The 23,178-nt window shown below is 59.2% G+C and overlaps 1 protein-coding gene across 4 annotated transcripts in view; it reads left to right on the top strand.

The window, feature by feature from the left end:
• The window catches only part of OLFM1 (olfactomedin 1), a 36,281-nt gene that overhangs the window by 4,223 nt on the left and 8,880 nt on the right, over positions 1–23,178 (top strand). The window contains exons 1-5 of one of the 4 annotated variants that reach the window (XR_014020459.1): positions 6,310–6,698; positions 8,526–8,675; positions 13,156–13,311; positions 13,742–13,800; positions 14,682–15,001. Coding sequence is in view for 3 of the 4 variants with exons in the window: in XM_081280134.1 (XP_081136260.1) it covers positions 6,549–6,698; positions 8,526–8,675; positions 13,156–13,311; positions 15,189–15,408; positions 22,579–22,685 (783 nt within the window). In the remaining variant the exon portion in view is untranslated. Of the gene's footprint in view, positions 1–6,309; positions 6,699–8,525; positions 8,676–13,155; positions 13,312–13,741; positions 13,801–14,681; positions 15,002–15,188; positions 15,409–22,578; positions 22,686–23,178 lie in introns of those variants that run through there. The other 3 variants (XM_081280134.1, XM_081280136.1, XM_081280135.1) reach the window with 3 other exon arrangements.

Raw genomic sequence — 23,178 nt, 5'->3', positions numbered from 1 at the left:
AGGGCTGCCTCTGGTGGGGAGGTCCGGGACACAGGGGGACGGTGGCTGTAAATCCTGCACACAAGGCAGCCGCTTCATCTCCTGAAACAATTTGCTTCTCATTTCCCTGACTTCAGCCTTCCCCAATCAAAAGCAAGGTAATTTTCTGCCTTGGGTTGTATTTATTACTAAAGTTATCAGGCCCTGTAATCAGTATTAACATCACCGTGGAAAGGAACACAAAACTAATTACTAGCTAAACTGAATTAGATACATGGCAACTGCGGGCTGGGTGGATGGGAAGGGGAGCAGTTTTCAGCCCTGAAAACTGTGCTGTGGGTGTTGCTCCCGCCCAAGCCAGGAGCCAAGGGGTCACTCAGGCAGCAGGTGGCCTCTGTGACCAGGGCGGTCTTGACGGCCTTGCAGGCAGCCGGGTGCAGGAGGGGAAATTAAGAGGTGTAGTGGCATCTCTATTTTTCTCAGATTGTTTCACATATAGAAGCTCCCCGGGAGCTTAAGGCACTAGAGCAGAGCCGGTGAGTGTCGCCATGGCAGAGCCCGTGACAGAGGCCCTGTCGTCCCTCACAGCTACAGCCCCAGAGACCCAGCTGGTCCTCTGTGAAACCAGGGCGCTGAGGTGTGGGGAGGGGCAACCTGTCCAGTGACGCCCCTGCAGCTGCGGCTCTGACTCCACAGACACCTGGGCCCAGACTCGTTAAGACAGAGAATAAACCATAGAGAAAGTAGCCCAGTAGCGCCCAGCGCCGGGAAGAGGGGTGCCTGGACGGCACTGGGTCACGTTGGCTTGTCGGGGGCCATGTGGAGCTGGGTTTCTCTGATGTGGCCAGTGCTCTGCCTGCTGCTGCCCGGAACTGGCTTCCAAACAGGGGATAGCAGGGCAGGGAAGGAGTTTCACTGGTGGCTATCAGAGTTCCGAGGTCCTAGTTTTGTCACCCCCACCAAGGACCAATGGCCACACCTGGAAGAGGAGGGGCCTCTGGGGCATGCTCAGGACCTCACCTTCAACTCTCAGGCAAGAAGCGAAGGGTCACATGGGGGGTCCCTGTGCCTAGACTGTCCTAGCATGTTCTGGGTGACTTGAGACCCGAGAAGTCACAAGTAGGCACAGACGGACTGAGTGCACGGAGCCTTCTGCTGGATCTCTCAGCCGGCCGACGCATCGGGTGCTCTGGTCACACCATTTGCTGTATCTGTCACAATTCCCACATGCCAGGGAAGATGGTCTGACTGCGGTGAAGAGGTGTCACACTGTGCGCCTGTGACCTGAGCCTGGTCGCGGCTTTTCATGTAGGGGTCTTCTGCTCCCAAGTTAAAGCTCTAGACCACCGTCCAGCTGACAGCTGGTAACAGTGACAGTGTCTCAAGAGGTGTGTGCAGGTGTGGGCTTAGCTACCTGCTTGTTCTGTGCACTCTGTGATCCCTGATTTGGCCTGAATGCTCCTTGTCACAGTTCAGTGCCAGGGATTCGAGAACCAGGCTTCCCCAGGGTAGCGTCTGTCGTTGGTAGAGGTTGCTAAGGACGTTGCTGAGGCCGAGTCCAGGCCCAGCAGAGAAGGGCCCTGAACACAAGGGCGGAGCGTGTGCTCCCTGGGAGACCAGGCTGGGAAAGCAGGTGTCCTCGGGAGCAGAGGTCTAGTCTCTGGAGCCTAGCAGCTCCGGGGTCCTCCGCTCTAAACGAGTGTGGCCTTCCCGGGTGACTCTTACACACCCAGCTGGCCCACACACTGGCTCTCGGCATCTTTATGATGATATCAGCTTTTGATTCAGGCCTGGATCATTACTTCTCAATTAGTGGTGGTGAGTTCTGTCACCTGGGAAGTAGGAAATGGGAACATTTGTAGGCCCTGGAAGTCACAGTGCAGCCCAGAGGGTGACGTGGTTACTGAGTCACCTCACGCGTGCTCTTCAAAGCCACTCCCAGGATTGGACCCATTTCTGTTGGGCAGCTGGTGGAACACAGTGTGGAACGCATGTCTGTGCTTGGCCTGTCGGAGGCAACCTTTAGAGAGCAGCATGGAACGTGCTGGAGGGGAGGGAGGGCGTGCCCGGGGGCCGGTGTGGCAGGAAGCCCTACAGGGATAGAGGCTGACGGGCCCAGAAACGCGGCCCATCGTCATTGATGGGGAAGACCATCTCAGAGAGAGCATGGGTCAGCCGGGGGCCCCCTCCTTCCCCCTTCCCTCTCACTCCCTCTTCTTCTCCTCTCTCCTTGCTCCCCCCAAGCTGTTTGCAGATGGCCTGAGAAGAATAAGCATATTTTAAACAGCAAGGGGCATCCATCTTTTGTTCACTGGGGGTGTCCCTGTGCCAGGAGGGGTGGCCACATGCCTGCTCCTCTCAGAGCAGCCACCTCTGGCTCTGGGACCTGTGCAGATTCTTGTCTTGACCTCGGTTTTCTGACTGTGAGGTGGTGGTGACCAGGTTTGCCCCACATGGCTGTGTGGGGCCACGTGAGGTGATCAACAGGCCAGGTGTGCCCGCCCCAGCAGGGTGCTGCGCCCAGCTTGGTTCCGTCGCTCACTCTCGGGGATGCGCGTCCCAGGGATTTGGGAGAGTGGTATTCTTGTTTTCAAGTGTGCTGCTGGATTCATGCCAAGGTCAAGGCTGTGAGGCCCTGGCATAGTGGACAAGAGCCAAGGAGTGCTCTGGTGGAGTGCCTTGTGGGCACCGCTGGGCGCCTGGAATTGTGCAGGTGGCTGGGCTTCTGTGCCCATGCAGGTCCTGCCACCCCTGGGACTCAGCCTCACTGCCGTGGCATCTGAGAGGCAGGCTGCTGCCCTGTCTGTGCTCTGCCCTGGGACATGGCCTTGGATGGGTCTTTTCTCTCTAAGTTCAAACTCCTCCTCTGTGCAGTAGAGTCCACAGTAGCTCACCCCTGGAGGCTGCTGCAAGAGTCAGGTGGCATCATGCATGGCAAATGCCCAGTGTGGTCTGGGCTTGGCCCCTGCTGCACCAGTATTGTGACTACTCAGCTGCAGTGGAAGCAGGCCCTTACTTCAAGGGAAGTCATGTGGAAAATGGGTTTGACCCCTCTAGGAGTATTCAGCGTTGGCTGACGCCCTTGTCCCTTTAGTGCAAATGCCTCTGCTCCTCAACAATCCCAGGCTCACCTTTGCAAATTATGTGCAGCCACCTAAATCTGTTACCTTCACTCCACTTTTCCCAGTTACCCTCACAAAAGCAGTGATCACCCCTGCAGAGATCACAGATAAAGGTGCTGGACAGGACAGGTTTGGAATTGGAAGAGTTGGGAGTGACTTATGTGAATCGCCTAGGTCATTAGAGCAGGTGGGGTGCAGGTGACATCAAGTGGGGTACAGGTGATAGCAGGTGGGTACAGGTGACAGCAGGCAAGGTGCAGGTAAGATTGGGTGGGGCCTGGGGTACACGTGACAGCGGGTGGGGTGCAGTGAGAGCAGGTCAGGTGCAGGTGCAGTGGGAAGGCCAGTACTGTGTCCCCTGCACACCATCCTATTCACTTTTTCCATGGGGGATGAGAACTAGGTGTCTGCTCAGTTCTCTGTCAAAAGACAAATGGTGCAGAGAGGGTGCCTGAGTTGAAAGCCATCAGGGAGGGAGAGGGACAGCTTTGCTTTCCAGAGCTCTCGGATCCTTCCACTTCCTGGATCAGCATAGTTCTTAGGAATTCCAAGGCCCAGCTCCCAGTGGCAAGCTCAGGGTGAGTCACCTGAATTGCATTTCAGAAGAATGCTCAGCCATGCTTTGGGGAGCCCAGTGCCCTTTGTGTCCCCAACATGACAGTAAGGGCAGGAGAAATGATTGGGGTTCACATCTCCAGGCCACCCCCCCCAAATGCCTGCCCCAAGAGAGTTAGAGAAAGTCCCTGCACCATGGCACTGAGGGCTGCCCTTGGTTCCTGGTAGTAACTACCCAGACTCCTTAGCACAGAAGCCTGCCAGGTTACGTGTTCTTCTAACTTAGAGTTCCAATGGTAAATCCCAGTGGGACACAGCTGACAAAAAACAAGCCAGGAGTTCTTCAAAATCAGGAGATGGTGATGGTGATGATCATGATATAATCTGCCAGTCTAGGGGTGGAGCTCTAGGGTGTTGGGGTCACTTTCATATTCAGTTACACACCCATTCCAGCAGCACCTCCTGGCAGCCTTTAGCTGGAGTTGACAGGTTCCTGGGGGTACCACCCCTCACTTCTAATCCCAGCTCTGCACCCTGCTTAAGCACGAGTCACTGGACAGAGGTCCTCTCTGACCCCATCTTGTCTTCTGCAAAGTGGGTGACAACACTTGTCACCTTCATTGGGCTCCAGGCTCCTTTCTGCACTAACACTGCCTCACAGAGGAATGCTGCGGTTTTTAAACCCATGTTATAGATGCTGGCCACTGTCTCACAGCCAGTCACTGGCAGAACCAGGCTCACAAGAGCCCAGGCCATCAGGGTCCACAGTCTGCACACAGAGGGGACAATCTGAGAGGGCTCTTGCAGCAGAATATCTGCATGTTAGGTGGCAGGGAAGGTGTCCAGTGCCTGGTGTGGAAAGTGCCAGGCCCTCCCCCGCCGGCTCTGTGTTGCTCCGTCCCGGTCTGTAGCATGTGTCCTCGTAGTTTGCTCTTGGTTGGTATAAATGTCTGTGGCTTCTGAGGTGACCTGAGAGTTTCCTGGATTGGACTGGCTGTTAGAAGCTGTTCCAACACAGTAAGTGGCCCTTGTTCTTCTGTAGTGGAAAGCCACGTGAGTGATTTGCGCAGATGTGGCTTGTGGCTCTGAATCTGTGTCAAATATGCATGGCAAGAGGAGGGGGCGGGGCATCAGTACACTCCAGCAGGCCAGCTGGGTGTGACTTGGTGTGACTTGGACTCTACTGGTTCTGAGCAGAGCCTGCAGTACCAGCTTGCACTAGGAGATGGCGCCCCTCTCCAACAGTTAGAACTTGCTGGCACCCAACCTGGCCTGCAGCCACCAGTGCCATGCATTAACCAGAAAAACAAATTAGAGGGACTTCTTTGGCCAGCGGGCTGCACACCCAGTGCTCAGGCCAGGATAGCCTTGGCTGTTGCTGAAGTCCTCTCTTCAAACCAGGACTGAGCACAGAGAGAAAAGCCCCAAGAAGGTGCTGGGTCCCTTTCAGACAGCCACCCAGGAAGAGACTCCTTCTGTCCCTGCTGCCCTCATTCAAATCCCCATCCTGGAAGGGAGATTAACTCTCAGCCAGGCAGAAAGGAGTGTAGCAAGTGATCTGGGGGATTCTTTCCTTCCCGAATGGCCGGGAAAGCCTAATGGAGTGCCTGAAGGAAGCAGCTTTCATCTCAGATTAGAAGCCTGCTGCACATTCAAAAGCCCTATTAAGGTGTTTGACCTAGTCAGGCTGCTTCTGATGGGACTTACATGTGTCCTGGACGCTGCAGAGGGCTGGGAACAGAAGGTAGCTTGTGCCAGCCTGCCCTGCCCGGGAGCCCAGGCTCCAGGGCTTGCAGGCTCCTGGGAGGACCCCAGGCCCTGCAGCTGCAGGCACGGGTTTCTTCCACACCTACACTCCTAGTCATGGGTGTGTCCTTTTAACTCCTCAGGTGCCTCAGCTCCAAATCTACAGCTGCTCCCACGGTGGGCACACTAGCCTGCACCGGCTCCTGGCCGCAGCAGGGCACACAAGCCTCCTTCCAGTCTCGACCCTGCCAAAAACCCATGGTGGAGGCCACTGCTAGGTATCTCCAGTTAAGCCCTTTCCTCCCCAGGCCTCCCTGCTCCAGGGCTGCCTGGCAGGGTCTTTCCCGGTGCATCCATGCCTTGCTCCCCTGCTGTTGGTGGAGACCCGCAGGCCAGACTCCACCTGGGATGCTCCCTCTTGGGCTAGGGTTCTGGCGGCCCAGACTCTCCAGCCACCTGCCAAGACTGGCCCCTGCAGCAGGGGCGACGCACTCCAACCGCAGCGACCCTTGCCTCCAAAGTAGTCTCTGGCGAGCAGGTCGGAGCGGCGTTGCCACGGCTAGGCAGGCGGTGAGGGTGCGCGAGAGGGCGGGGCGGGGCGGGCAGCGGATGACCACCCCTCCGGGTTTTTTTTATGATTTGGGGGCGGAGTTTCGTCTGTCCTCCCGGGTCACCCCAACTCCTCGGCCGACTGGGGTTTGTAAACCTCGCTGCCAGCAGCCAGGGGGCGGCGGGGAGCCGGAGCGCAGAGGAAAAATCCACCCATTTCCTGGGCAGATTGCGTCGGCCGCCGCCCGGCCGTGTCCCCGCCTCCCGACCGCGGCCCCCGCGCTCAGCCCGCGCGGCGCTCAGAGCCCGGTGGCCCTTCTTGGCGGCGGAGCGCGGAGGGACGCGCCGGCAGCGGGCAGCGGACAGCGGGCGGGCAGCGCGCGGCGGGCAGGCGTTGGACACCCTCCCGGCGCCCGGGGCGGCGCGGCGATGGCCGGGGCGCGCGGGGCGGCGGCGGCGGGCGGGCGGCGGCGGGCGGAGGGGGCGCGGGGACGCGGCCGGGCTCCCCTGCCCGCCGCGGTGCCCGCCGCCTGAAGCTGCCCGGGCGCGGGAGCCAGCGCCGGCGCGGCGCGGGCGCAGGAGGCGACTCGAGGCGCGATGTCGGTGCCGCTGCTCAAGATCGGGGTTGTGCTGAGCACCATGGCCATGATCACCAACTGGATGTCCCAGACGCTGCCCTCGCTGGTGGGCCTCAACACCACCAAGCTCTCGGCAGCCAGCGGCGGGACGCTCGACCGCAGCACCGGCGTAAGTGTGCCCGCGGCCCCTTCCCTCCCCAGCCTCCTCCTGCGTCTGAGCCCGGGGCTGGGCGGGCGCCGCGCGGGACCGGGTCGTCCGGGGAGGCGGCGGGGAACCGGGCGCAGGGGCAAGGACAGGGTCCGGATCCCGCCCGTCTGCGCTGCAGCTCCCATCCGCATCTGAACCCTAGGGTCGATGCTGCCTTCCTCAAGGAGCTGGGGACCCTGCCCAGGGGCTTCGAGCCTGGAGGCTCCCTCACTAATAAAAACCCCTCATGGAAAAGCATGGGAAACTGGGACTGGAGACTTGGGGACTTGTCCAAGGTCACTCAGCAAGTAAAGGGTGGAGACAACGCCAGACCCCAGTCCAGGCTTGTCCGGCTGGGACTCAGCCCGCCCGCCCTACTTTGTAAAAGCTGGACTGGAGCCGTGGAGGGGTGGGCAGGGAGCTACCCTCGTGGGGGCCCTCTCCTTCCTTTCCAAAAGTCCCAGGGCACCTTACCCCCCTCATCCCCGTGGGAAGCTTCATGGGGTCCTCTGGGAGGAGGGTGCAGTGGGGCTGGGCAAGGCCCCTGGGACCTTGCTGTGGGATGTGTGCCCCCAGGCCTGCTCACTCCTCCCTGCTGGCCTCCGAAATAGCTCCTTCTCATCTGGAGCAAGGAGGGAGGGCAGGGGCCTGGCCCTTCTGGGCCGGGCTGACTTCCATGGTGGCTGGAGCTAGCTGAGCCGGAGCCACCCACCAGACAGGGGCCTGTGTGGCCAGGGGGCCAGCTCTGGACGTTTCCTCTAAGTGGAAAGGAGAGGTGAAGGACACGAGTCTTTCTCCCACTCCCGCTTTGCTTTTAAAGACTCGGTGCTCTTCCCGGAGGTCTCTGTGGTGTGACCTCCACCTGAGACCCTTGCACCTGCTATTTCAAAATTGCTGTGTTTTCCTCCATAATGACTATTCCCGCCTCTGGGGTTGGACATGAATGAAGTGTAATATATCACTACTGTGCTTCTCCCCACCCAGCTCCCCTCCCATCCTCATCTAAAAATAGCAGGGAGGTGATTGGGGTGCTGGGGGTCTGTGGAGACAGTGGGTGGCTGCAGGTCCAGCAGCAGGGCACAGGTGAATGAATGTTCAGAGGTGTCTGGGGCCTGCTATGGGCCCTGGGTACCTGGAGGTCAGGTCACTGAGCAGGGCTGCAAGGTGAGACCAGCCATGCACAGATCTGGTGTTTCGGTGGTCTCTAGGTAAACTCCAGGACTGAAGTGGGGTGACCCTTGCGCGACTTATCAGTTTGGTGACGTCCACCACGTGGCTCATGGGTGGGAGCGGCATGGAGTTGGGAGCTCGGCATTTCCCTGGTGGCAGCAGGAAGCTCAGGGCTGTGGTGGCTCTGGACTGATACCCTCCTGGACCCCGGCTGTCGCCCAGGGTGCTTGTCTCCAGGTGTCAGGAATGGCAGACCAGGGCTTGGCTGTGCCTGCCCCTCCACAGGGAGGGGAGGGCATCTGACTTCTGTGAGTCATGCAGTCCCTTGTGTGGCGACGTTCGATGGCCCCTCCCGTTTCCCTGAGCCTCAGTAGGGCCAGATGTCAAAACTCCAAGCATCCCCTGGGTTGAACTTGAATTTTACAACTTTGAAGAGTCGTGTGTCTTTGGCTTCCTTCAGCCCCGGGCAGCCTGGCGGGAAACCCAGGTCTCTGTCCCTAAGGACTCCTTTCCCTGTGCCGGGTCCTTGGTGCTCTTCTCCGGGGTGGGCTGTGGACAGTCTCCTCCGTTGTTGTCTGTCCTGCCTGACCCTTCTCCCTTTCTGTCCTCCCCGCTCTCTCACCTCACCTGCACCCCCAGGTGTTGCCCACCAACCCCGAGGAGAGCTGGCAGGTATACAGCTCTGCCCAGGACAGCGAGGGCAGATGTATCTGCACAGTGGTCGCCCCCCAGCAGACCATGTGTTCACGGGACGCCCGCACAAAACAACTGAGGCAGCTACTGGAGAAGGTGAGTCCCTGCTGTGGGAGTGGGTGGGCACCTATGAGAGTGCAGTGTGCCCTCGGGGAGCCAAGGCTTGGCCAGCCTGCAGGGACCCCGGGCCTTTCCTGGCACGTCCCCACTCAAAGTATTTGTGGATGGATGGATGGATGGATGGATGGATAGGCCGGTGGATGATGGAGACGCCAAGGGCGGAGGTGAATACATTGGGAGATGAGTATACTGCTTCTTGGTCCTTGGGGAGTCGGGAGCTTCCTGCCCAGGCGGCCGGCAGGAAGGTGCTGTGGCATGGGGCTTGGTGAGGGCATGTAGGTCCTCCACCCACGACCTCCCTGAGTGACGCTCCTTATCCACTGCTGACGGCTTACAGCTGCCTCTGAGCAGGCAGCTCCCTTGGGCCCAGGGATGCAGGCCGTGAGTTGTACAGGATGGGGTCTCTGCCTTTGAGTGGTCAGACCTAGCTGGTCCAGGCTCCTTGTACCCACCCAGAAGCAGCAGTGTGTGGTCTGCTTGTGTATTTTGACTCCATTATTTCACTTAAGCTTCAAAGAGTCATGTGGAGCTAGTGAAATTTCTCCCTCCATTTCCAGAAGGGAAAATTCAGGTCCCAGAGGACTGACTTGCCCCAAGCCACAGCTAGTTAGCAGGGCAGCTGCCCCCGACGCTGGCTCAGCTCCCCTCTCCTCAGAGCCTGCCTTCTCCTGCAGGCTCCTGCCGCCCGGGGATCCCACTGCTGGCCTCCCCAAAGCTGCTAAGGAAAGCAGGAGAAACGGGGGCCTCTGTGCCCAGCCTCCTCCCTCCCCAGGAAAAGGAGGTGTTTCTGTGTGACACCTACAGGGCAGGCGTCCTTCCCCAATTTGAGAGTGGGACACACACGTACACACACACACACACACACACACACACACACACACACACACACACGAAAGCCTCGAGCTTCCCTGCAGATCAGATCTGGACTTTCAAGAATGAGCATCAGCCTGGGTTAGAAGTCTGTGGAGGGGGGTCTTCTGTGTCGGGGACCCAGGCCCTGAGCTCTGAGAATGGCCACTATGTGTGACACCTCCACACTGGGGAGGGAGGCCAGCCTTCCCCCACTGTGCCCTCTGCCCTCAGTGCCCACGCACCCTCCCTCCCAGGAACAGTGGGCCGCTTTCCTCAACTCAGTTTCCCCACCCACCAAGAGGGCAGATGGAGACTCAGGGTCTTCCTAGCTCTGTGGGCTGTGAGGACTCAAGCCACTGCCTGTCCCTGTCCCTAGTGCCCTCTGGGAGGGAGAGGGCGCCATGTGTTGTGAGAGCAGCTCAGTGCCAGCAGACACTCACCTTGAGGGAGTGCATTTTCCTGCCACCTTCACCCACCTCCGGAAATCATTTGACAAGAGTTAAAGTCAGATGCGTTGAGCAGATTCCATGAGCGTTTATTAACACCAACTAGACTGAGCCCAGCTGTGCCTTTAATTATTCAGACGGTGGAGGAGGGAGGCGGGGTGTTGGGGGCCTGGGACTTCGGGGCAGGGCTGGGGCCCCTGGGAGGAGATGCCGGCTGGCAGGGCGGAGAGCTGGGAAGTGGGTTCCAGAAAGCCCTGTGAGCCCCTGGGAGTGAGGCCCGGAGCTCTCCTTTCTTCCTGCGCAGGCCACAGCGTTACTGCTTAAAAATTTAAAGCCCCATTTCACGTGTGCAGGCGCTCTATTTCGGGCAGCTGTGAGCCTTTGTCGGAAGAGGCCCAGCTCCTAAGTGCATGCTTCAGCTTCATTCAAAGGCGGGTTTCTTCCTGGGCTCCCTCCCACCCTGGCCTGGGCAGTTCTCTTTCTCCTCTTCTCCTCTCAGCCAAGGGGTGGGGGGCAGGGCGAGGTCAGACAGGGCCCCACCCTCAGAGGCAGAAGCAGGGGAACAGGCTTCCAATTCCCAGGTCCTGGGCCCTGCCCGTGGGCTGGGGCACAGCTGAGTGTCTTCCAGCTAGTTCCAAGTCTCTGCAGCTGGGCTTTGTGTTAAGACCCACCTGAGATGGCCGAGGGGCAGAGTGCTGGGGCCCACCTTGGATGGGCTGGTTTCCTCTGGCCTGAAGTCCTTGTATGGGGTGGGCATCAGGATGCCTGGAGAGCCCCACCACGGTCCTGGGCAGCCAGGGCCAAGGGTGGGGACTGTGTTCTCTTTGAAGAGCCATCACTCTGAGTTTGAGAGCTAAGGCTTTGGAGCCCAGTCCTTCAGTCTTAGCTCCCTGTGTGACAGTAGTGAGTTGCTCAACTTCTCTGAATCTTTGTCTCTGTGTATGTAAAATGAGATTTGGAATACGTCACCTCCTGGGGTTTAGGGAAGCTCAAAAGAGATGAATAATGAATAGGCTCTGTCCAGTGCCTGGAACATGGATGATGTTCAATAAACAGTAGCCATTAGTCACGCTCAGGAGGCCAGGTGTACCCTTGGCATGTCGAGGGCATCCCCTCCCCTTCTTCTTAGCGCCTGCTGCCACCCTGGCTAGGACTTAGGGTGGCTTCCTGCCCTTGAGCCTGCAGGGGCGCTGCCCAGGGAATGTGCGAGCTGGAGGAGGAGCTGGACACAGACCCTGGGTGAGCGGGGGCGGGCGGGGTGACCATGCTCCATTGTCAGAATCCTAGCTGAGCCCTCCGCCAGAGAGCATGCATCCGGGGCACCAGAGCTTAGTTTGCTTTAAGGCAGCTGAGGAGCTTGGCGTCTTTAAATTCTATGTTTTAAGTTTAAAGTCTAATCTTTAAATTCTACAATCTGCCAAGCACATTCCTCCTCCGGGGGACAGAAAGCCCACTGCACCGTCCAGCCTCTTGCCCAAGCCAGTGGTCAGTGGGAGCAAGGCAGCCCCCCTACACACCATGTGCCCTGGGCTGGCCGAGGAGCGCGTGCCCCGCCTCCAGCCCCTGGCATCCTGATTCTTCCACGCGGCGGCAGGCCCCTAGCACTGGGGTACTACTGGGCCCTTGTTCTGGGTTACAGATGTGGGCGAGGCCTTCCCTGCCCTCCTGGCGTTTCTTACTGACAAGGTAGAGCAGACAGCTGTGTGACTTGAGCCTGCAGGCATTGTCTCCATGTGGCCTGTCCCCAGTGGACTTAGCTCGCCAGGGATGTCTCCCTGGGGGCGGGGCACTTGGGCTGGACCTCCAACCAGTGAACAAAACCAGATCCACAGCCTTCCCCGAAAGGAGAAGTTATGCAGAGTGACCCACAGGACAGGCCAGGAAGAGCAGGGAGACCGTGTCAGAGCAAATGTATTTCAGCCCCCCAAAGAGAGCGCCAAGGTCACCCCCACACGGCGTCTTGCCAGCTTGAAATTTTAAAGCTAATTTGTGTACGTTACTCTCAAATGAGGAGCCATAAAATTCCATGCATTTTTAGGTGTGGAGAGCAGCGGTGTTGGTCTTCCTCCCACTGAGAAATCTTCCCCTGCTCTTTTAATTCGGCTTTATCTGCTGGCATGGGAGGATTTACAGTCGGGGGAACCCCACCGTCATCCATTCTGATCCCGACCAGGCAGAGCTCAGCCTCACACCCAAATGGTTCTGTTCCTAGAAGGGAAAGTATTTTCAAATTCAGGAAAAAACCAGAAACGAAGATTCACTGTTACGGAGGCGGCTTCCTCCGTCGTGATTGGTAATTGGAATGGATTCTGAGGAAAAGACCCCGACAGCACTGCGGCAGTCCTGGGGCCCCGCGCCTCCCCACCCACCGCCCGGCGCATAGGCACACAGGCCCGCTTCCTGGAAATGAGATGCGCTGGCAGGTGGCTGTACTAAAACTGTTTTTCTTTTAAGCTCTCTGGAATCCTGTTGAATATTAAAGTCCCATCTCGAGGCTAGACTGAATTCAGATCTGCCTGTAAAGGTGTAAAACAGCAATTCTTCATTTGCTGGGTGATTGATTCCTGACTCTGTGTTGTGAATGTGCGTGTTTGCCGAGCAGTCATCTGCCTATGATGCTGTGGGTGTGATGGATGGTGGGTGAGATGGGGGAAGGCTCGTGCAGAGTCGGGAGAGCGACGGCTCCCTCATTCCTCCCCTCTGCACTTAGCCAGCAGCCTCAGCCAGATTTCAGAGGAAGGGGATTTATGCCTGGGGGCGGGGCAGCCCAATGAGGCTGTTCATCTCTGTTGCTGTCTATGCCTGCCTGACGGGTATCCTCCTGCCACCTAAGGAGAACGAAACAACCCCCACCCCACAAAAGAGATGAATGGCGCACAGTTGGTGCCTGCAGCTATGACCAGTGAGCAGCCAGCTCCCCGCCCCGACCTGTGTCCCTGGTTGTAAGAGCCTGGATGGAAGGTGGCTGACTGGCCATGTTGGGGGAGCTCCTGTTCCTAACAGTGCTGATGCTGGTGATCAGCGAGTAAATCACGCCTGGGCCACTCTGGCTCCCAGGGTGGCGGCTGCGTGAGGAAGGTCAGCATGGCGGGAGAGCAGGCCATGAGATCCACTGGTCCAGGCTGCAGCTCCTGTTGAACCTGTTGCCCTCTTGACAGGTGCAGAACATGTCTCAGTCCATCGAGGTCTTGGACAGGAGGACTCAGAGAGACTTGCAGTATGTGGAGAAGATGGAGAACCAGATGAAAGGCCTGGAGTCCAAGTTCAAGCAGGTGGAAGAGAGTCACAAGCAGCACCTGGCTAGGCAGTTCAAGGTACGTGCGCCCTCCTCCTCTGCCCCTCTTCAGCTGGACTTGCTTGCCCTGGCCACCAGGGAAATAGCGAGGGGCCTGGAGGGGCGCGGCAGGCCGGGCCTTTGCCTTGCAAAGCACTGCAGCCCGAGGGAGCAGAGGCAGTCCGCCCTGGCCCTGGTTTGGCCAGGCACCTGGAAGGGGTGGGCTTGAGCAGCCACGTGAGCACAGATGGGCCCCGGAACCTCTGTCAATCTGGTTTGGAAGCCAGGGTCCCAGACCCTGCACTCTATGGCTGAGTGGCATATTAGCCGGGAAAGAATGTCATTATTGGCCCTTGTCACTCCACAGCTGTTGCAGGTAAATCACATTAGCCAAGGATTAGCTTAATTGATTGGAGCTGTTCCTGAGCGGGGATCACTCAGGGCACTTTTTCATATCTGACCTAATTTAGCTATGACAAGGCACACTGTAGACACAGGGAAAAAAGACCAGCGTCTGTCTCAGCTCGTGGTAAGTGTCCCGCATCTCCAGGTAACTCCGGACACTGAAACTGCAGTTCCTTTGACCCGAAATTATATATACATACGTACAAGTATGTATATATACACACCGATGAGATCGAGAAGTCATATGCCACCTTAATTAAGGTATACATGCGTGTCAATTAGGACTGGAGCCCTGAGGTAAATGAACAGGTCGAATTACGCAGGCCTCCTCGGCTGGAAATTGCTGATGTGCCCGGTTGTCTTCCTGTCCTTTATGCTAATGCTCTCTTTGATGTGCTCCCTGCATGAAGCTAGAGCTAATTCTCCTTTAAAAGCGATACATTAGAGAGACGAAATGGCAAGCTAATGAAGTTATGAATCTATATTATAAATAAAATAACAGCAGGCTGATCCCGTGGAGGAGAAATGAGTCCCACGCAGGTGCACATTTTGTCCTTATTTCCTGATGTGTCCCCCTGCGTTATCTTGGAGAGAGATTTGAACTTTCTGATCAAAAACAGAGTCTTTGTCTCTCCTTGAAGGGCCAGCATGCCCCTTCCCTGTTCTGCAGACTCCCTTAAAGATGGGGGTGTCTTCGGCAGCCTCGAGGTGGCTCACCTTGGCGGGTTCTGAAATCCCTAGCCACCTCTCTGGGTTTGAGATCAGGGGCACTGTAGCTCTGGGGGAGGAAAGGTGAGCCCTTGCTTTTCACACTGCTTGCCCCGCATGGAGGAATCCCAACAGAACTTGTTGTGAGAGAATCTCAATCATTATTAGGGCAGTTGTGTCCCCAGCATTCAAGTGTGGGTTTTTTTAAGGGACGGTGCAAGTATTTGTCTCTTAATGGCTGTTTAAGGCAGGCTAGTGAGCTAGCTTTTCAACAGTGTTTCATTTTCTTGCTTGCAGGGCTAACTTAAAAGAGTTTTTTCAATGCCGCAGTGACTGAAGAAGCAGTCCACTCCCATGTAACCATGAAAGAGCCAGAGAGCTTTTGGCACCCTGCATTTTTACTGTTTCTTTCCAATCTTAGCACCATATCCCTAAGGAACCTTGAATCCAACCAGGACCCTCCTTTGCATGCGACTCTAGATGCATTTCATGGATAGTTTGAAACCCTTGTCAATGCATTTTTTGAAAAGGAAAGAAAAAAAAAAAAGAACTTTGTGTATGTGACTTAAAGCATGTAACCTTAAGATGTTGCATTCTAAACTGAAAATAAAGACCTTTCCCAAATGTGTCGGTGTGCTGAGGACTGTTTAATATGCTCTCCTAACTCATCGGGGCCAGGATAAATAAGCACATAACTAAAGCGGGCGTGTGCAGGTGCTCCGCGCGCAGGGAGAAGCCGGGCCGAGCAGGGTGTTACAGTTCTTGCATGCATCGCACTGAACCCAGCTTATTTTAACCTTGCAGGCAATAAAAACGAAAATGGATGAACTTAGGCCTTTGATACCTGTGTTGGAAGAGTACAAGGCCGATGCCAAATTGGTATTGCAGTTTAAGGAGGAGGTCCAGAATCTGACGTCAGTGCTTAACGAGCTGCAAGAGGAAATTGGCGCCTATGACTACGATGAACTTCAGAGCAGAGTGTCCAATCTTGAAGAAAGGCTCCGTGCATGCATGCAAAAACTAGGTAGGCCCGGCACCCTCGGGGTGTGGCGCTGCTTGGCCCACCTCCGCACACGCACAGGCCTAGGCAGTGGTGCTGAAGGGCGGCCCGCCTGGCCACAGCGAGGCCATGGCTGCGTCAGGGCTCCTGGGCAGGGCCACCTGGAGAGACAGCGCCAGGGAGGGTAGGAGCACCTGCCACCTGGAGAGACAGCGGCCAGGGAGGGTAGGAGCACCTGCCTGAGTGCACTGACCATGTCCACGCTGGGGAAAGGCAGTTCCAGACCCTACTCAGTTGCACATCTGGAAGAGAAGAGGATGGCATGGGTGCCACCTGTCCCCTGACGAGTGTGTGTGTGTGTGTGTGCCCGCGCGTGTGCCCGTGCAGGCTGAGTAGGGCTGGTAACACGTCTCCCGTTCCTCCAGTTCATGGGAGGGCTGATGAAGCCCTGGAGATGGTCAGTCCTGCTGAGTTGGGATGGAAAGGGTAACCTGCCTCGCAGGAGCTGTGCCAGTGGCAGCAGGCGGGTCCCTCTCAGCAGCCTGGGAGGAGCACCAGGACAGGTGCCTCTCTGTGTCAGGTCCCTGGAGCACTGTCTTGGTGTGGAGCCCAGGTCCCAGTGAGGCAGGCACGGGTGGCCTGAGACCATCAGGATGGGTGTGGGGACCGTCTCCCCCACAGCTTCCCAGGGACATTCTGGGAGACAGTGCACGTCTGAAATGTCACAGTCCGTGCATCATTGGGCCCTAGCCCACTCCCACATGCCCTGAGTTTGCACCAAGCCTCCCTCCTTCCCAACACCCCCACTGAAGGGCCCGGATGTGGGTGCTTTGTGGGTTTTAAAAAATCATTTCCTCACAAGCAGTTCTCTGTCCCCGAGAAAGGCAGGTGGACCTGGGGACCAGGAGGAGACCTCCTCTGCCCCAGGCCCAGAGTCCAGGCACAGAGGGGAAGTGGATTGAGTGAGAAGCCCAGGGCCTGGAGGGGGCATTCCCTCCTCTTGTCCAGCCAGAGTGCCCATCTGTCCTCAGCCCATTCTCAGTGGCTGAGCGAGAGCACCCTGTCTGAGGACCTTGGGTCCTTCACATGGCTGTCCTCAGTCTGAAGGGCTTTGTAGGTACAGAGACCTGCCGATCGGCATGGCTGGGGGCTGGGTGGCCAGCTATGAAGGCCGGCTCTGGGGCTGGGGCAGCCCTAGAGGAGGGGGCCACATAAAGCAATGTGTGACCCTCCCTGGCATCGACCATCTTAGACTTCAGCTGCCTCCTCGTCTGTAGTAGAAGGTCCAGGTAGTCCCTGGGCCCTGGGGTCACCGTGAGAATTCAGATGTCATTCATGTCACTGGTTCAGAGGAGGCAGTGGTGGGACAGGATGGTAAGAAGGTAGGTTGGTAGATAGGTTAGTGATGGAGATGGGTGATAGGTGGTGGAAGGACGGAGGGACGGACAGGTGATAGAATGATGGATGGAGAGGTAGAGATGGGTGACAGTGGTTGGCTGATTGACATGTAGAGAAGTTGAGCAGCTGCTCCTCCCCCTCCCCAGCTCAGGACCCTACCACTACCATAGCCTCGCGCCAGGCAGTGGCCGCAGGGGCGCAGCCTCTGTGTGGTGGAGTCGGCTCCCACTGGTGCTCCTGGGTGGGTTGCAGCTCAGTGGCGGGCAGTGTCCCTTGTCCCTATCACCCTGGCTCCTTGGTGTGCCTGCTGCCTCTGGTGTGAGGCCTGACTTTCTTGGTCCCCAGGGGAGGCAGGACTCCTGCACCTCTAGAAGTCCTCCTGTTGATGAGATCATCTTTGCTGCCTCCTTTTCATCAAGCCAATGTTGCTGACGGTTCCTAGCCCCAGAACCATCCACACACAGAAAAGCAGACCAAGGACTGAGGCTCCAGTGGCAGTGGCCCCCCTCAGTAGACTGCATGCTTGTCCTAAGGGCCCAGCCAGAAACTTGAGTCTGAAACTCATCCCTGAGCCTAGAGGCTGAGCATAGCATCTTGCAGGCCTCCTCTGGAATGGAGGCCGGTTCTCAGTGTTGTCCTAGAGCAAATCTCATGCCCAGGCAGGAGAGAGGCAGCGCTGTCCAGAGGTCCAGCTTGTCCCTGAGCCGGGGCCTGGGCTGTCCTCCTGGACCAGCGTAGAGCCAAAGCCCAACAGCTGAACAAGCTAAGCCAGCAGGCTCCGTGAGCCACTGAGACATGGCTCCTCAGACATGGTCACTCACCTGGGCCTGCTGCGTGCTACAAGGCCAGCCTCAGCGGCCCTCTCTGTAGCGAGGGGTTGAGCTGATCTTGGGTGCCCCAGGCACATCCCAGCGCTGACACCAAGGGCTTATGCAGTTTTGTAGTTTCTTTTCTGTTAGGGGATGAAGAGAAAGCCCTGACTCTCAGGGTCAACTGGGCTCCCTTTTCTTCCCCAAGACCATCTGAGCCCATCTTAGCCAAGCCTGCCAGCCCCAGGTTCAGACCCTCACTAGGCACCAGGAGCTGGGCCACCTGCATACTGTTGAGGAGTCTGGGGGAGCGCAAGCTCGGGGGCCAGGGCCAGGGCAGGGCCAGGGTCAGGGCAGAGCCAGGGCAGAACCAGGGCAGGGCCAGGGCAGAGCCAGGGCAGGGCCAGGGCAGGGCCAGGGCAGGGCCAGAGCAGGGCCAGGGCAGAGCCAGGGCCAGGGCAGGGCCAGGGCAGGGCCAGGGTCAGGGCAGAGCCAGGGCAGGGCCAGGGCAGAGCCAGGGCAGGGCCAGGGCAGGGCCAGGGTCAGGGCAGAGCCAGGGCAGGGCCAGGGCAGAGCCAGGGCCAGGGCAGGGCCAGGGCAGAGCCAGGGCAGGGCCAGGGCAGGGCCAGAGCAGGGCCAGGGCAGAGCCAGGGCCAGGGCAGGGCCAGGGCAGAGCCAGGGCAGGGCCAGGGCAGGGCCAGGGTCAGGGCAGAGCCAGGGCAGGGCCAGGGCAGAGCCAGGGCAGGGCCAGGGCAGGGCCAGGGCCAGGGCAGAGCCAGGGCAGGGCCAGGGCAGGGCCAGGGCAGGGCCAGGGTCAGGGCAGGGCCAGGGTCAGGGCAGGGTCAGGGCAGGGCCAGGGCAGGGCCAGGGCAGGGCCAGGGCCAGGGCAGAGCCAGGGCAGAGCCAGGGCAGGGCCAGGGCAGGGCCAGGGTCAGGGCAGGGCCAGGGCAGGGCCAGGGCAGGGCCAGGACAGGGCCAGGGCAGGGCCAGGGCACTGTGCTCTTCCTGCTGGAAAAGGAGTCGAAGCTCCTGCTTGCTCTTCACCCTTGAGTGGCCAGGAAGGACCACTGGACAGTGGGGCGTCCTCCCCTCCTGCCTGGGGTCTGGAGGAGGCTGGACCATGAACGGCAGCAGGGCATGGGGAAGGCCGCCTGCATTCAGGCAGGGATGGGCAGAGCCAAGGGAAGCCCTAGGACAGGGAGGGAAGGAGCCAGCCTGAAGTGCTCCCTGGGCCACCGCCTCTGTGGGACCCTGGCAAGGCCAGGCCTCCCCTCTGGCTCCTTGCAGGAAGCCCTCAGGGTGGCCTGTGCTGTGAGGTCTCCTGAGGACCCTACTTCCCTGCCAGGTCAGGAGGCGAAGGGAGAGTCCACAGTGGCCCCTTTTCCTGCTCCCTCTGGGCTCCATCTGAGCATGAGGCCTGGGTGGGGCTGCCCACCGCTGGGCTTGTTTCTTCTGCATCTTGGACGTCGGTTTGTCTGAGCCCCCAGCTCTGCATACTTCTGGCGTAACTCCCCAGGCCTTGGGTGACAGGAGCTGGGAGTAGAGGCCAGGTGCTGACCGCATGGGGCACTTGGCTCTTCACCTGTGGCTGCCCAGAGACCCCTCTGTCCTGGCTGGAACACCTTGGTAGCACTTTGCCCTGGGCCTGTGGCCTGAGATGTCCAGGCTGCTCCCACTGTGGCCTCTGCCCAGAAATAGCAGGAGGCCATGGTCTCCCCCTCAGGCCAGCAGCTCCTCCAGGCTCCCCACTTGACCAGTCACCCCTCTTCCTGAGACCCTCCCAGCCCAGGGGCTGTCCCCCCTGTTCTGCTTGCTCTGGTATAGAACCTGAGCCACCAGTGCCAGCTCCACAGGCCACCCTCTCGTCCCCGCTCTCTCCCGTCCCCCTCCCTGTGTCCTGGGCACGCGTGACTGAAGACAGACACTTTCCCGAACTGAATGTGCCAAGATTGGCCGAGGCTCTGCCGTGGGCTTTTTTAGATCCTGTCAGTCCCGAGGTCTTGGCAGAACCAGTCTGGACAGAGAACCAAAAATAGCTCCCTGACTCAGGGAGGGCGGGCAGCCTGCAGCCCCGGGGGCCCTGGGAGCTGTGCCCGCAGCCAGCTTGGAGCGCAGGGCACATGGGCCAGGGGCCTCCCTGCCCGCCTCCACTGAGATTTGAAGGCTGGCTTCAAGGGGCCGCGTGAGCATGTGGAAGAGGCTGGGTACCTGAGAAGGGAGCCCTGGCCCTGCAGCAGGCCTTCCCCTGGACTGCTGCCAGCCCCCACCCCCCCGGGTGGCCAGGAGGTCTCGGTGGGCAGGTGGGTAGGACGTGGTCAGACCGTCCAAGGCTGCCTGACCTGGACTCATCTGAGCATGAAGCCACTTTTCTGCGTGTTCTCAGTCTGCATTTGCAGTGGCGTGACGGAGGCCTTGCTGAGTGCCAGGTGTGCCCTGGAAGCCCCTCCAGTCCCCTGCTCCGATTCCCACGAGGCCCTCTGCTGCTCTCCGGCTCCTGCCCAGGAGCACACTGGGGAGCAGCACTGCCCCTCCCTGCATGAGGCCGTGACACAGGAGACTTGGGAGGGCCTGAGCCAGGCCATTCACCCCCTCCTGCTGGGGAGGGGTGAGTGGGGAGCCTCCTTCCTGGGGTGGTGGGACCCCGACACCCCCGTCTGCAGCTGTGAGAAGTGTGCAGTTGCTACTTAGGTCACAGCGCGAGTGGGATGGAGTCGGAGGGGGAACATCTCTAGGGACAAGGCTTCAGTCTGGGTCCCCCCAGAAGCTGGGTGGGCTGGCATTCAGGTGGAGGGACCAGGGTGGCAGGAGTGTAGATGCGGGAATTGCTGAGGTCCCTGCCCTGACTCCCTGTGGGCTTCTCCTTCCAGGGAACTAGTGGAACATTGTTCCACACAGGAGACCTGCCGCGGGGGGTGGGGGGGGGGGACACGCTCTCTTACAAGCCTGGAAGATGGCGGGGAGGGGCCCGGAGGCCCTCTGTGGGAGGGGTTGGTCCTTGTAGGCTTTTCCAGGTTCCCACCCAGTTCAGAGGTTGCTGCAGCCCAGGACCCAGCCCCCAGATCAACAGGAACAAAGGAAGAAGGAGTTGGAGAGTGGGGCTGGGGTCCAGCCTGGGCTCCTTCTTCAGGCCCACCTCCTCCACTGACCCTTCCCAAGTCCCTGAGAGACAGTTGAGGTGACAAGCTAGCCAGGCTCCTGGAAAAGGAATCTCCTCGGAGATTTCCAAGAACTCGCCCTGTTTTGTATTCCCACCCCTGTCGATGCTGGTCACCCCTGTCCCCTCTCCCAGAGTGGGCTTGGTCAGAGCAGGGTCCGTGTGCTGAGCTGAGCGGTGGCCGTGCAGCCTGCAGTGGTGGGGTCTATGTTGACACACAGACTCCTTCCCAGGAGTGGGACCAGGTGCACATGGAGCGGGTAGGAGAGCAGGACCACGGGTGGCATTACTTTTTCCATCCTGGGTGAGGCACCAGCGCTGGGGCTGGAGGTGCTTGGGTCCTCCAAGCCTCCCTCTGGCCAGGCTGTGCCCTCTTGCAGCTCTCTGGGCAGGGGTTGGGCCCTCTCTTCCCTCCAGTCCTGTACAGCTCTGCTGGGGACACATTCTTTAAGTTTGAGGGGGTGGGAGGCACTGGAGACTGTGCCAGAGTGAGAAGAGCCCTCCCCGCCCTCCGCCTTAGGGATTGCCGGCTCCCTGTGGTCTGGGCTAAGTCTCTGACAAGCTTCCGTAAGCGCCTGGATCTCCTCTGAACTTTGCAGACTGCTGTGTACACATGCTGATGGGAGGCCCTGAGGGGGGTGTGTAGACTCCAGAGGTCACAGGCAGGCCTGGCCTGGAGAGAAAGGGAGGGTCCAGGAGGCCCTAGTTGGATGTCCCTGGGGGGCGACCACCTTGGACCTCAGGAATACTTTGCCCTCCCGAGGTGGGCTGAGATTGCAGTACTGTGGTGGCGGCCTGGCTGCAGACTGGCTGACTTTCAGCACGGAGGGTGGTGTTTCTGAACAGAGGGGTCAGCTCGTGGGCTTCAGCTCGTGGCTGACAACCAGGAATCTCCTCTGAGATTTCCAAGAACTCGCCATGTTTTGTATTCATCCCTGTAGATGCTGGTCACCCTTGGCCTCAACCCCTGTCCCCTCTCCCAGAGTGGGCTTGGTCAGAGCAGAGTCTGTGTGCACGCCGAGCTGAGCAGTGGCCCTGGCCCAGGAAGGAAACAGTAATGCCACTCCTGGTGCTGCTCTCCTAGCCGTCCACCTGGTGGTCAGCCACGAGCTGGAGCCCAGGGGGCTGTGGAGGTCAGCAGGCTGCGGAGGTCATCAGGCTGTCGGGAATGCAGGCCCCCGCCTTAGCCTTGCCTGAATGGCCAGGAGGCCTGAGCAAGTCCCTCACAGTCTCTGAGGCCACCTGTGAGTGGGAGGGCTGCAGGTCACCTCCAGGATCTTGGCAACCCTGGTGCTCAGCCCAGCCCTCCTGCCTGGGGCTCCTCTTCAGGGGAGGTGGGAGGCTACCCACTCCCAGCAGGAGGGCGCCTGCCTTCCTGTTAGTTCTCAGGTCACAGAGTGGACACTCCTGCAGTGACGGGCCCTGGGCTGCGGAGGGTGGTCTGGCTGCTCCTGCCTGGGTGCAGTGTCTTGCATGGGGCCTAAGGCATGTCTGCCAGTTCCCTGCTTTCCCCGAGCTGTAGGAGGCCCAGCTGTGCGCTCTCCTGGAGAGAAAACTGTCTTGCTGAACCCTCCCAGGGCTGCTGCTGTGACCTCCCATCCCCAGAATGGCGGGCGTGGCTGGGCCAGGAGGGTAAGGCCCCGGAGGGTGGCTGCTCCTGGCTCCCACCTGCCCGTTCCGGCCTCCCTGGCCCGGTTTAGGGAAGAGGTGGCCTCTAGACCTGGAGGGGAAGCGGAGGCAGCCATCAGGCCTTCCGGGCAGTCTGGGACAGGACTGCGGGGGGCCAGGTGCTCCCTCCGCCTCGTGTCCTGATCTGTGTGCACTCTGTTCCAGCCTGCGGCAAGCTGACAGGCATCAGTGACCCGGTAACCGTCAAGACCTCTGGCTCGAGGTTTGGATCCTGGATGACAGACCCCCTGGCCCCGGAAGGCGATAACAGGGTAAGTGTCTCCTGACTGTTACGGGGCCTCTTGGACAGGCGTGCTCGTGTGACCTGCAGGAGCTGCTCTCCCTCCCTCACCTCAGTCCCAGCCCCACCCACCTCCTAGGCCACCCGCAGCCCAGAGTCCCCGGGGGCTTCCTCCTACAGGGGCCCGTGTCCCCGGCTGAAGTCCTTGTGGTAACCCAGAGTCACAGATCCCAGTGGCCGTAGAGGGCGTGTGGTATGGCATGCTGGAGCCCGCAGTGGCCCCTGGGCTCTCTCCAGGCCCAGCTGGGCTGGGCTGAGTCTGTCTCTAACTGCCCGCTCTTCCCCAGCGGCCTCTGCCTTTCTTGTTCTAACGACACTCATTTGTTCTTCATTTGCCTTTCCTTTCATGGCTGACAGAAGCGCCTCTTCTTTTTGATTTTGGGAAGAGGCCCTGGTTCTTTTTTCCTGGGTGTCTCCCCCCAGGCAAACCTCGTGAAGGAGAGGGAATCAGGGCCATGCCGCCT

This window comes from Spermophilus citellus, assembly GCF_964194105.1.
Source record: "Spermophilus citellus genome assembly, chromosome: 2".
NCBI lineage: Eukaryota > Metazoa > Chordata > Mammalia > Rodentia > Sciuridae > Spermophilus > Spermophilus citellus.
Note: the sequence above shows the minus strand (reverse complement) of the source record. Positions and strands in the feature narration are given on the sequence as shown.